The 14,048-nt window shown below is 40.4% G+C and overlaps 1 protein-coding gene across 2 annotated transcripts in view; it reads left to right on the top strand.

Annotated features, from left to right (window-relative positions):
* The window catches only part of CTNNA2 (catenin alpha 2), a 1,167,663-nt gene that overhangs the window by 362,868 nt on the left and 790,747 nt on the right, over positions 1–14,048 (top strand). For both annotated transcript variants that reach the window (XM_015112724.3, NM_001266343.1), the window contains 1 exon segment: positions 2,797–2,963. In XM_015112724.3, coding sequence (XP_014968210.1) covers positions 2,797–2,963 — 167 coding nt within the window.

The following is a 14,048-nucleotide window of genomic DNA, read 5'->3' as shown; positions in this document are numbered from 1 at the left end:
TCTCTCTCTCTCTCTGTCTGTCTCTTCCCTGTCTCCCTCTCATGGGCATCTGCTGAGCCACTCTTGGGGTGCCTGCTGTGGGCCTCAGGTTGATTAGCTCCACCTAGGAGCTCTGCACTGACACGTGTCACCCATCAGCTTTGAAGCAGTATTGCTGACCAGATGGTTGGCATCTGCATGAAGTGCCAGTGCTTCTGCCAGATGCCCGATGGTGCTGCTAAGACAGATGGAAGGAGTCCTTCCGGGCCCTCCAGAGCCCCTCGTTCTGGCAAGACCTGTCTTCTGGAATGATGTTGGTTCATTCCGAATGTTCAATCTCAACTTGAAAATATATTGGATTAGGCATGGTTCTTCAAGTAATGCACAAGCTCCACCTGCAGGGATGGGGTGTGACTGGCCTCTCCTCCTGGGGCTGTCTGTTCTGCCAATAGCCCTACCTGAGTGACCTACTCTTAGCCATGCTAGGACTCATACCGATTTAACCTGCAGGAACTGGAATCAACCATGTAGCTACCTGGGTTCATGTGCAGAATAAATCTCCCTTTCCCTTGAATAAGTGGATCTATTTCAACAGTAACTGACTTATCTATTAGTATCTTACACAAATTTGTCTAGCTCTACTTGTGGTGCGTTTCTCAATAGTTTGTTGGATTTACCTTGATGTATAATATTCTTTCTACCTCCACTGTATAAAGTGGGGGAAAGGTGGCTTTCTTCCCCCCACACACAGGTATTTGCCAATGACTCTTTTTATTTATGAGGAGGAGGGGCAAGAGGAGGAGATGTGTGTAACCCTGTGGCAAGGATGGGACACTTGGATTGAACTCTAGGATCATACATCTTGAAAATACATCACTGTGCCACTAGAGTAATGAACTTTTAAGTTTCTCCCATGTTGTTGTTATATATCAAACTATTTGTTTGTGCCTAGGAAAAGACTTAAGCTGGTTAGCAATATAAAATGCTTATTGTAGATGGTAGCCTCTTTAAAAAATCCAACAGTGCAATATATTTCCTTATACGCCCACATTCCCAAGTATAAAAAGTATCACTGTGAGTTTTTAAATAACTATCACACTAGCTGAGAGAATTACGTTATATTCTGATTGGCCTATAAAATGGTAAGAGGTGATTTTTATTTTTTCTTATAACTTAGGATTAATTACAAGATGCACAGACTTTCCATGTTATCATTGGCTTTATTTAAATGAGGTAGATTTTGCTTAGTGAGTATAATCATTACTATAAAAATTGAATAAATTGTTTGATCTTGAGTTAAAAAATCTGTCATATTAACTGTTTGTTCTTCAAGTTTATTGAAGCTTTTATACCCCTGTGTATACTCTGCTATATGAAGCTCCATTTGTGCTTTCTCGCAGTTTTCACTGCCCAAAGTGGATATTCACACACTGATTGGTTATCAGTCTCAATTATTGTTAATTACCTCTTTGTTTCCCACTCCAGGGTCCCTTGGTGCAAATATATACCTGACTCTGGTACTGTGTCAGCCCTCATCATCAGCTTGAACCTTTTGTCTGGTCTTCACATCTAATCAGCCCTTAGATTGGTTGGTTGCGTCACACAGATGCATTTTGTACTCCCTTCCTCTCCCATCTCCTTGGTCCAGATCTCACTACTGCTCTCTCAGACTAAAACTGCATTTACCCTGTTAACTGATTTCTCTGTCCTGGTCTTCTTCCCCTCCAGTTTATTTTATGTAATATGACTAAAATAATCTTCTAAAAATAAAAATCTATTACTGTAACTTCCCACCCTGCTGAAGGTACAGTCCAAACCTCTTACATGGTGTTCCAGGCATTACTGCCTTTCTCCAGCCCCCTTCCTGGTGGGGCCTTCCAGAGAACTGCAGGTCTCTGTACTCAGCACGGGGCTCCAGGCTTCAGAGCCCACAAAGCGTTCATGCTGCCTGAGATCCCCTCCCCACCTTTGTTTTCCTGGTGAACACCTCTTTCTTTTTGCCCCATTAAAATGGACAACTTCCCCCCAGTCTCCCACTAAATGAGCAAATATTTCTCCTCTCTCCATTGCCTGCATTCTTAATCTTGTCTCTTGTGGCACTTAATTACTGTATTCTGATTATGTGTCGACATACCTGTTTACTCGTGAGACTGTGAACTCCTTGTGCCTGGATGTTCTTAGTCAACTTTGTAATCCCAGAGCCTAGTACATAATTTGACACAAGTGTGTGTTTAGTAAACATTTGTTTAATTGGTTCAGTTCTCTTCTAATTGTTCTCTATATCGGCAAACAGGTTACTAAGAGGATTAGAAGATTGGATCTTGGGTGCCTCTATGAGGTGTTCTTGTCTGATTAGCTCAATTAAGAGTACAGTGTTAATGAGGCCAAGGTCTTAACTTTCAATTCTGTGTGGAACAATTAACTTTGTACCTCAACTGTCAGTAACTTCAGTGAGTTGCATGGTAAGTTGCCTGGTATCATTGGTTCCAAGGCAAATGCAGAGAGAGGATGATTAAGCTCAAGGCAAATCCATCTTAACTATTAGACAAATGGAATTAAATATATTCCTTATTGATGTCAAAAGCATGACTTCATACTTCAGTGTGAAATGAGCACCTTGTTTGGTACACAGCACTTATCCACATGTACTGATGTACTTGACTCAAAGAGCTCTTTGCTGCAATAGAGGTGGCAGAAATACCACCTGGTCATCAGAGTTTTGCAATTAAAACAGTAATTGTCCATTCCCAGATCTTTAGGATGGCCAGCCTCTAAGCTTCTTGTCTACCCACCTGCCTCTCCGTGTCTGTCTTCCAGGTGAGACGATGCGCATCGCCTCCTCCGAGTTTGCTGATGACCCATGCTCGTCGGTAAAGCGCGGCACCATGGTGCGGGCGGCAAGGGCTTTGCTCTCCGCGGTGACACGCTTACTCATCCTGGCGGACATGGCGGATGTCATGAGACTTTTATCCCATCTGAAAATTGTACGTATGTAGAACTTATCACAACTTTCTTTATGTGAGTGGCATTCTTGACCATGTGTATTACATCTCTGGCCTCTACTCTAGATGTTTCATTGCTCACCAGATCACTTCGTTACCTACCCATGTGAGGCCCACCCCCAACTTTTTCGAATAATAAAATTATATTCAATAATATATTCAAAGAGTTTTGTAAGACTCACTTGAATTATTATTTTTTTCCTAAAAGCTGAGAGTTTAGATTTCTCCCTACTTCCTGGAGTGTGTAACAGTACATTCTTTAGGCTACAGAGGCTAGGTGGGGTGGACCTGCCTTTGTCCTGTCTCAAGATTCAGAGCAATGTTGTTCCATGTGATGGTTCAGGTTGGGGTCAGCTCTGCTGAGTAGCTGACCACCTGTGCCCAGCTTACTGTGGATTACATGTTGAATATATTTTGCTATCTACTCTAGCCTTGCTCTCCTGTAGATATATGGAGTTTGAACCGTATATTGGCAATGAAAAGGGGCCCCATCCACATTTCCCATGGCTAAAGTCAATCTGGTTTCACCAAGCCTGGCATCTAAAAATATCTGGATTGGTTCTCTGGGTGGACACATGCTTGTCCCACTAACCCATAGAACACCATTATATGTGCCTTGCTTTTCATGGTTTCTTTTAATTCTTTTGTTTCGTAATAGAAGTGAAGCCCTGCTCTCATCACAAATTTTAATGGAATAGTGATTAAGGCTACCTCCCCAGTCCTTAACTACTGGTCCTTTTTCTGTTTTCCTATTTGCTGATTGGTATCTAGTTGCAACAAGGATGGTTCAACACTTTAACAAAGATGATATAACTTAGCTGCTTGGCAATATGGCCTCTGCTTAGAGAATCCCTATACCATACCCTCATTGAAATATGATTCCTGAACAATTGGCACCAACTCTGGACTGATCGCAGGGTCCTTAGATGATGCGATGCAAGCCACATTTTCCTTTTTGGAGAACCAACCAATTGCTTGTTGGTTCCCCTACTGTCCTGGGCATTCCTGGATTATCATGTTTCCTATCAGCCAATCTTCCTGTCTTGTTTTCTTTATCAGTGAAAGCAGGTTATGAGGAGGGGCCAGGGAAGATAGGAAATGAATAACGAGAGCCTGTTCTCACCTCACCATTGAGCTCAGGTTTGTTCAGTAGGAGGAATCACCAAGAAATTACTTAAATCATAACTATTCTCTGTCAAAAAACCTTGGGCAGGATCTTCTACACAAGCTGGCCCCAATAAAGTAGCCTAGATTTCCAAGTTTTATATAAATTCTGGAAAAATATGAAAGGCCTCAAATTCCAACACCTACAGTCTGAGTTCCGAGGTCATAGACATAAAGGAAGCATATCTCTTTATGGCTTGTATACAGGTTCCTGAGGAGCAAGGGACACCAAGAAACTGCTTGGAAGTTTTGTTTGTTTGTTCATTTTGTTTTTTCTTAGGAATTTTTCAGGGAATGGGTTCTGCAAAGCCAGGAAAGGCTCTTGAAATTGGATGAGGTGAGCAGTTTGAGGAGAGACTTTACCTATTTCAGAGGCTGTTGAAGGGCAGTACAGTACTATAATTAACTATTTAGCTGCTGGAGTCAGACTAACTGGGTTTAATCGTGGTTTGGTATCACTTACCATCTGTGTGGCAACCTACCAGGTAAATCTGAGATATCTCATCTGTTAAAGTGGGGCTAATGGCAGTGCAGCCTTCAGGGTGGTGGGGAGGTTTGAATGGGGATGATTCCTATGAAGCACTTATCCCAGAGAATGGCACAAAGTGAGTGTCCCGTCAATGGCAGCTGAGTAGGGAGTGTAAGATCACTGGAACCACTTGTAGGCTGCCATACTGGCTGCCGTTCCTCCAGCCCATCTCTGTTATATGCATCTTTTCAGTTACACAAAACTTACTTCTCAAGCATATTGGAAGAAAGGTTTTGTTATCTTTCCCTTACAGCCTAGTTAGTCTTCAAAGGCAATATTTTTTTTTTTTTTTTTTTTTTGAGACGGAGTCTCACTCTGTCGCCCAGGCTGGAGTGCAGTGGCGCAATCTCGGCTCACTGCAAGCTCCGCCTCCCGGGTTCACGCCATTCTCCTGCCTCAGCCTCCCGAGTAGCTGGGACTACAGGCGCCCGCCCCTGCGCCCGGCTAATTTTTTCTATTTTTAGTAGAGACGGGGTTTCACCATGGTCTCGATCTCCTGACCTTGTGATCCGCCCACCTCGGCCTCCCAAAGTGCTGGGATTACAGGCGTGAGCCACCACGCCCGGCCCAAAGGCAATATTTTAAGATAAGTCTTTCCACAGAAGGACAATCTTCCTTTACCCCAGCAAGGAAATAATAGGACTGAACCTAAAAAAATTAACCTTCCATCTCACATGTCATTGTTTGCTGTGCTGTGGAAGGCCCTGTCAGCAACTGTCAGGGAGTGATGATGGGCTGAATATCCTTGCTGAACTGCCTACACTCCACACTCGAAAAGAGTGATAAATCCAGGGCCATGACGCCACGTGTGGTACCAGTTGCCTCCTGCAGTCCTGCCTCTCAGCCCACCTGTTTTGACCAGTGCCATTGGCTCATCAGATCACAGAAGCCTAATGTAATGGGGAATCAATTGCAATCTCTTCTCCACAGAGCCGAGTAAGGGAAGTTAAAAAAAAAAGATTTAGCACAAAATCATGGAAAGGTCAACCTGGCAATATTAAGTAGTCCTGTCAGATTGTCAGTAGTAAAATTAAAAATGATTGTAGACTAAATAACACATTTGTTCTACTTAAAGCGCAGCGTCTGTAGCAAACAGCTGTGGTGGAATGTTGCTATCTTGTGGAGCAAATGAGGAACTACAGTTCCTGGTGCTGTCAGGTGTTTTCTCTGATGAGCTCTTGCCCCTACCCACCTCCCCCGCCAAAAAAAAGAGAGTATGTCAGTAATTCATTGCAAACAAACGTAGCACATAGTTCTACTCAGTAGTATGTCAGTTCTTTTGCGCAGAAGCGTATCTTCTCAGGACTGATAAAGAAATGTATTGTCTGCAAGCTTCTATTTATTTGTTTTTCTGTAACGCAGGATGAAGAACATATCAAATATCTTTACGTGTTTTGATGAAGCAAGTTAGAAAACATTTACACCTTTCTCAAGGATTTTTTAAATAAAGAATGAGTTTCTTTACCACCTGGATGGTAAAACATAGATGAGAAAGAAAAGAGTGACGGTTGCTTTCTCATAAGAGTAAAGTAGTGACTCTGGTTTTCTAGTAGGGTTCAGATTGAGTAATACCCTGTAGTGAGACTACAGCCTCCTGCTGTGTTAACTGCTACATATCTCTTTTACCTTTAAGTGTTACACAGAATATTCTACTTTTTATCTTTTTATCTTTTAGGCCATATGTCAAAGTTTTATTTGCATTCTTTCCAGATGTTAATTTTTCTCATCTCTGAGTAACTTGGAGGAACATGGAGAGAATTACCTTTTTTCGCAGCAACTTATATTCATGTTTTTTCATTAGCAGTTCTCCAGGTTGATGAAGAATAGTCACTTAAGTAATCATGGGCAAATGTTGTTCAGCCTCTAAAAATGAGTGACGGATTAGGAGCCCTGCCAAGGTCATGTGGCTTGGCAGTGTGTAGGTCTCTGCATTTTGCTACTTGACAATTATGTTTAGAAACTTAAATGTATATGGCTACTGAGAAGTTCTTCTCAGATAACACATAGATATCTTAGTGCTCAAGTTATGCTACTTGTTTGCTACTTGTGCTATCATGCAAATATTTGTGGTACTTTAATATTGAGTTCTCTTTGAGTATATTATATTAAAGATTCACATGACTGCAAAAGGCTTTTGCTGCTGCTGTTATTTTAAATTCAGGAGGATAGTGATAGAACAGTAGGTGACTTAGAGTTCTAGTGCCCACTTAGCACCCAAGCGAGAATTTAATGCTCCTGAGTAAAGCTAAAGTAATCATTTACATTTCAAACATCAATTAAAAATACTGAATTATAATCAATTTTATTGTTGAGGCTGCTGGCAAATGATTTCCTAGCCAGATACCTGGAATATCCTGCAATCAGTTCACATTGTCAGTGTGTTAAGTTGATATGTGGCATCCTGGAATTTTAAAGGAACGCTGCATGTCAATCAGTGATCATGAAGAGGGACATTTATTTTCCCCGGGCTCTAAACTAATGTAATCAGATTATATTGTCAATTATTAGCATGAGCGATAGCATGACACATAAACTCATCTAGATGTGTATGTCAGAGAAAACAATCACCTTCTTTCTATCCTCAGGCTAGATCCTGGGATAATGATGTTCTTCAATATTTGATAATTTCTCTCTAGAAAATGGAATAGCAAGATAGAAAATAGCAACCCTTAGCTTCTCAAGAAGTCGAATTTCCTTAGTGGCTACCAGAGGTCAAATATATTGCTGCTGTTCTAATGTGGTGGGCGGAGGGGGGCATTGGTGAGACATGATGATCTTAACATTAACTGTCACTTTGTGAGTTTAGCATCAAATAGCCTCATGCAGCCTCAGTAGTGTATTATTTCTCAAGTCTGCTGTTTAGTCCTGAAGTTCTAATGTGGCTCTTGTGTTTGAATAACAACAGTCAATTGGTATTATAAAATAGTCTTGTCCCTCATTATAAATGCAGAAAATATGGCCCAGGTTTTTAGCATATCTTTTCTGTCATAGCTATCATGATATTAGCTTCATGCAGCTGCATTGTTCATAATTTATTTAGTTATTCAATTATACGTTTAAGAACTACTTATTAGGTGCTGACCATAGGCAAAACACTGTGCCAAGGTGTATTACTTCAAGGGTGAATAAGACTAGGCTCCTGCCTTCAAAACCTTACAGGCTACTGGGGAGACATTAGGATATTAGCATAGAGTGCAATGCATGTTAGGAAAGGGTGCATATTGCTGTAGTCTCACCCAGAAGGAACATATAATTATGATGCTTTCTTTCGTAAATAACAGAAAACCTAATTCTACCTAGTTTTTTGAAAAGGGAATATTTTGGCTCACCAAATTAAAAGTCCAGAGGTAACAGCTTCAGGCAAAGCTTGATCAAGATGCAAAAGCATGACAAAGACCAGGTTTTTCTTTCTTTTTCCTCCTCACTGAGGACTCTGTTCTCTGTAGCCCCTTATAGGGGGCTTCATAGTCTCAAAGCACTTGCCAACCGTTTTGAATGTTGCATGATCTTAGACTAAAGATAGCACAAAAGAGGAAATTCTCTTTCCTGATAGCTCTAAAAAAAAAAAAAGTTCTGCAATCTTATTAGGCACAGTTGATCTCTCAGTCATGTGCATATCTCTGAGTTAATTATTTAGACTGTTTCTTAGTTAACATGGTCAGGACTCCTGCTCTTTGCTCACCCCAAGCTGGAAATGGGATCAGTTTAACCATATTGTATTGCTGCACAATTTAGGATAATATGAGAAAGGATGATGTGGTTGGGAGAGGGAGGTCTCAAGATTGAGTCTCATTGAACTAAATGAGGTTTGCCTCTCCTCGAACCTATGGCTGGGCCTAGATTCAATAAGTCAGAGTCTCAAGTCCAACCTGGGGGCTGAAAGTTGGGGATAACTGGAAAGAGTTGGCCCCATCGAAGAGTTGGGGGATGAATCATTCTGTCCAATGATGGGAACACAACCACGCAGTCATTTAAACAGGGAACATTTAAATAATTCTTAACTCTAATAGCAGTTTGTAATAACAAGGGATTAGCTTATAAGAAATGACGAGAACGCTAAGGACTATGGGAATGGCAGATATGAGGAGACGCTGCTACTCCTGGGGCTGGCATAGGGCAGTCTAGGGAGGACCCCACCCTACCAAGCCTGAGATCCAGTTGTTGTTGGAGGGTGTGGCCTTTTGTCACTTGATGACAAAGGAGTCACTAAGGTGCCACACAGTATAATGGAGCTTGCTGGAAATCTGCCCTTTGAATTGCTGAGGAAAGCTGCTCATGGAAGGGTGTCTCACTGGAGACATTCTGCTACAGAATTGCCCAGCGGGGCATACTGAGGGGAAGCCGCTGGCCGCCTGGTGCTGGAGAAGCTTCCCCTGCTGCAGGAGCCTGTTGAAGGAGCACACCAGAACCAGGAACCAAACCCTTTCCTCTGGCAGCATCTACGCAACACTCTCCACTGACAAAGCTTAACATCAGACCAGCTGGGAAAGGAGTAATATTTCAGGGGCCCATCTATATTTGCACAGCACAAGCAGAAAAGGTAAATTTGGATTTAATAGCCTATGCAGGAAAAGAGCATGCTACTGAAGGAAAATAGGGTTCTATTTCCATAAGAAGGGAGATAACAGATTCAGATTAGGCAACAGATTTCAACTACAGAGAGCTTTATGAAGCAAGGAAAGAATAAAGGCATGAGATTAAGAGAGGAGTCTTGGAGTGTTTGAAACACCAGTGATTCTATTGTTGAAGCATAGTGGGCAAGGTGGGGAGAGGCAATAACAAGTTAAACAGAGAGATCCAGGCTATGGAGGGTCTTGGATAACATGATAATTAGTTTGCACTCTATGTATAGATTACGGGGAGCCATTGAGTAGTGCTAAGAATTTGATTCAGCTTAGTGATTTAGAAAAGTAATTTTGGTAGCAGCGTGGAGAAGGAATGAGAAGAGGGACACATAAAGAGACTATTGAAGTTATCCATGCCCGTTAATGAATGAAAAGCTGGCTAAGGCAATGGCAGTGCATATTGTGAAAAAGAGGTAGATTTTACAGATACTCAGGATATAGAGGTAGAGTGAATAGAACCTGGAGACTAATCATATGGGGCAAGGCTTTAGAAACTCACTCTTTCTGAAAAATCAATGCAGCATAGCTCAGAAATTGAGTATGGGCTCTGGAGCAAACTACCTGGGCTCAAATCCAGGCTCCTACACTTACTCGCTGTGAGACTTCTGACAGGTTATACAACTCCTCTGCTCTGATTTCAGTCTCTACTGGATAAGCATATGGGAATAAGAAAAGTATCAAATTCGAAGAGCTGTTTTTTGGGACTAAATAAGATAGATGTAAGCCATTTAGAACACTGTCTTGTATATCATAAGAACTCAGTGACACTGGGGTCTGTTTTTTGCACAAACTGAAAATAACTTCGGAAATATATAATAAACTAAATTGTACTTTGTTTAACAAGACACTTTAAACATCAGTGACACTAGCATGTGATCGTTCTTTGCTTTTGATGAAATCATTTTTTTCTTCCCTTGTTGACAAGGAAAGACACAATTTAATCAAGAAGACCAATGTATCCTTATGGGGCAGAAATATAAAGTATGATAATGCTGAGACACCAATGGCCATACCAGAGTATATGATTAAAAAAGTACAGTAGTTAGATGGCGGGTCTTACATGCATTCATTCTTTCATGCATTTGGCCAACTCCTTTTCCAAGATAGAGATTTTTTAATTTCCCTGTAAAAGTAGACTCTAACAAGAGATTTACATATGATCCATTAAATAGTTTTGTCAGTGTCACTTAAAATCCAGTCAACTTAGGTATCAATAGTAAAACCCTGGAATGGGGTCAGTCTGTCCAAACAGAAATGGTTATCATAGCAAAAACGATTTCTAGTAATGGAATGGCTAGCAATTTTCTACAGGGAACCGGAACACACAGTGCGGGCGGGGATGTATCAGACGACTCAGTTCCACACTATCCCATCCCCAGATGCCGACCTCATGGTAGATTCTGCATAAATACTTAATGAATAAATAAATTATAGGGCTGCTTTTTTATATTGAAGTAAATAAGTAAAGTTTCAACCAGGAAAATTAGACATTGATTTACTAACTATCTCAAACAATATGACACAGTTCTAGACTAAATAATAGGGACAGGCTTGCTTTAGGAATGGGAGTACAGGCTATTTTGAACAGGCCTGTGAGAAGGCCAAGATTTTAAGAGTCGTAAGTGACAAGTTCTGAAAACAATTTCTTAACCCACTAAATTGGGTTTTAGTGGGTTAGTGTCTTTTCTAGAAGTGTCAGTCTTTTCAGCTTTATCTATTCACTGGTTATAAATATTAAGGACAAAAATATATGGTTCAGCAAAGAGTTCTGGCTTTGGTGTTTATAAGCCCAGCCTGGTCAGTGGGAGAAGAATGGCTGGCTGTAATGTCCAAGATCAAGAGGGCATGTTTAACGGGAAAGGGTATGACAGCTGCCTCTGAGCGATCCCTTTATGTCAGCTCATTAGAAATCATTTCCCAATCCAGGACATAAGAGTCTTCCAAACTTCCCCCTTATCAAAGGGCTCAGCCGTTGACACCAGTGTCCTTCTTAGAGCCATCACTAGGCAGCCCACTGCCTGTAGTTTCTCTGCAGCTTTCTTTCTAGTCCTCCCAGCGCCCCTGTCATCTGCAGACTTTGCAAGAGTAAGACAGAAATTTTCATCTTCAAAATTATTAAGGCATTTTTCCCCCATGCAGCAAGTTGGTATCTCTATTTAATGAGCCCCTCATGCTTGCCGTACATTTTGCTAAGCATTTGATATTTTGCATTTATTATCTCCTTTAATTCTCACAAAACCTGTGCATAGTGTGTAGACATTATTATCCTCATTTTATTAATGAAGATGTGAGGATTGGAGAGGTGAAGTAGCTTGCCCTGGATCACAGAGCTTGCCAAGGACGTCGTTGGGATTCAAATCCAGACCAATCTGATCACACAGTTGTACTTAACATTCTTCATGCTGGGTCCCACACAGGTGTATCTTGGTTAAAGTGTCCCCTGCTCTTCTGTATCTTCTGCTCTTTGTCCAACTGGCAGTCTTTCACTCCTCCATGAACAGTTAATGTTTGAGAGCAAGGTATGTGTTTGGCCCATAGGAGTCAATTTTCTTTCTCTAGCTGCCTGGAAAGAACAAAAGATCCTTGACTGTTCAAAATCCTTGACTGTTCAAAAATAAAGACTTAATGTTTATATTAATTTTGAATTGTCAATAGTGTCTGTTCACTAAACTTGTTTCTTCTTTTTCTATGTCCCTTCAATATTCTATCTATCACCTATCAATCATCTATCTATTTAATCTGTCTATCTTATCCGTCCATCTGTCTATCCATCCATCCATCCATCCATCCATCCATCCATCCATCCATCTCCATCTCTCATCTGTCTACTAGCAGTGTGTGCCCATATTCCAGACCTTGGTTCCATTTCCTTTATTTCTGTGGGATCTTGGACAGATTCTGCCCCCATGATTCTTTTTGAGAACTTTTAGACTTCTTAGATCCTTCTGGATTCAAACTCTACATCTAACTAAGTTTACCTTTACACGGAAAGACCCATTCTTGCTTGGTGTTTCTTTGGAGAAATATTTTATTGAATTATAAGAACAAGTTAAAACTGGCATCTAGATTCTTCAGAGAAAACCACTGAGAAAATAAGTTATGTGTAACACCGTAAAATAAATATTCCAAATTGGTCTGATTAACAGCCGATAAGAAGCCTGTTTTATATATATTAGAAAACAAATCCAGAATTTAGCTCCCTCTGAGATAATTATTTTGCTCTTCCCTGAAACCAGTTTTTATGTCCCGAGAAGAGATTTACATCTCAAATAAGCAGCAGGAACAAATTAGCTGCCAAGAACTGTCCTTTCAATGATGCTGTTGATAGCCAAGTTAAGATGATTATAAATCTATTAGAATGTGCAACACCATTGATTTTGGTGTTTCAAAGATTTGAGGTACGAGATTCTCATTAAACTATAAAAATGTTTTACAACTGCCTTTCCATACCATAAAATATAATTTGACTTGAGTGCCTAAAAAACCAAACACATGACAGTTCCTTTTTCAACTGTACTTCCTTTTTCACATGAGCACTATTAGAGCCTAATAGGAATTGAGAATGACTAACATTGAGGAGTTATATCATCATTTCATATTTTTATAATTATAAAAAAAAGAAGATGCATGCTTTCCATAGAAATTGAGAATGGAAACTTAAATTTCCCAATCCAGCACATAAGCATTATGTGGCATCTAGATTAACCTCCCTCTCAACCCCCGCCACCAGTATCATTCCAAATTACTTCCTTTGCTTGCTACCACTCTTTCCTTACTAAAAGGAGTTAGCCTATTTGGTAAATTGAATGGTATTACATATCTCTGGGACAAAAGACTTGATGATATTCATTATTACTGGCTTAGATACATATTCTTTTCCTTTGCTTAGTGCACTTGATAAGGAAGTGAAATTAGCCACCTTTGTGATTGTGTCAAGCCTCAATTAAGTTCAGATTTGAGTTAATATAATCTATGGCTATTTTCAGCCATTGTAGTTGTCATTTGTGTTTCAGAATTGTCAAACAATGCACTGTCTGTATAATGCCCTTTAATTTGCCCAAAATTAAGCAAGAGTCTATCTGAATGCTGCCCAAGTATTTCCTGCATTTCTCATTCCTCTTTCTTTCAAAGCTGCCTTAGCACTCCATTCCTCTCTCAGGAAATGGAACTAGTTGGGGGCCTCTATCAGACTCCCTTCATGTTTAAGAACAGTTGATTTTCCAAAAACATGTCTGTCTTGTGCTTTATTCACTCAGGACCGTGTTCTTGGCTATTTCCACTGATGAAATTATTTCTATGAAGATGCTACCTGACTGACAGGGACTTAGTGGACTCCTTCACCACAATATCTTAATTTTAGTTAATTGTATCCACAGATGGGATAACTTAAAGGTTTACCGATTGTGGAATTTTTCACACCATATTGAAGTTAAGATCATTGTGGAGGGGAGAATAATACTTCTCAAAACTTAACTTATTTATAAAGGAATTTTGATGGAATTCACAATTCAGGTCCAATGCTACTATGGAAAAGTTCAGGGAGACAGTTTGTGGGAATTTGGAAGCATGGCACATTGGTAGGGCAGTGTGCTTGCCATCATCCTGTCCACCCCCATTCCACTCCAATTGATACCACCTTAGTGGTATAGCATCAAAATTCCTTTATAAATAATTTAAGTTTTGAGAAGTATTTTTCTCCTCTCCACAATGATCTTAACTTCAATATGGTGTGAAAAAATCCACAATCGG

This window comes from Macaca mulatta, chromosome 13, assembly GCF_049350105.2.
Source record: "Macaca mulatta isolate MMU2019108-1 chromosome 13, T2T-MMU8v2.0, whole genome shotgun sequence".
NCBI classification, from domain to species: Eukaryota; Metazoa; Chordata; class Mammalia; order Primates; family Cercopithecidae; genus Macaca; species Macaca mulatta.
The sequence above is the reverse complement of the archived record's forward strand: the minus strand, read 5'-3'. Positions and strand labels throughout refer to the sequence as shown.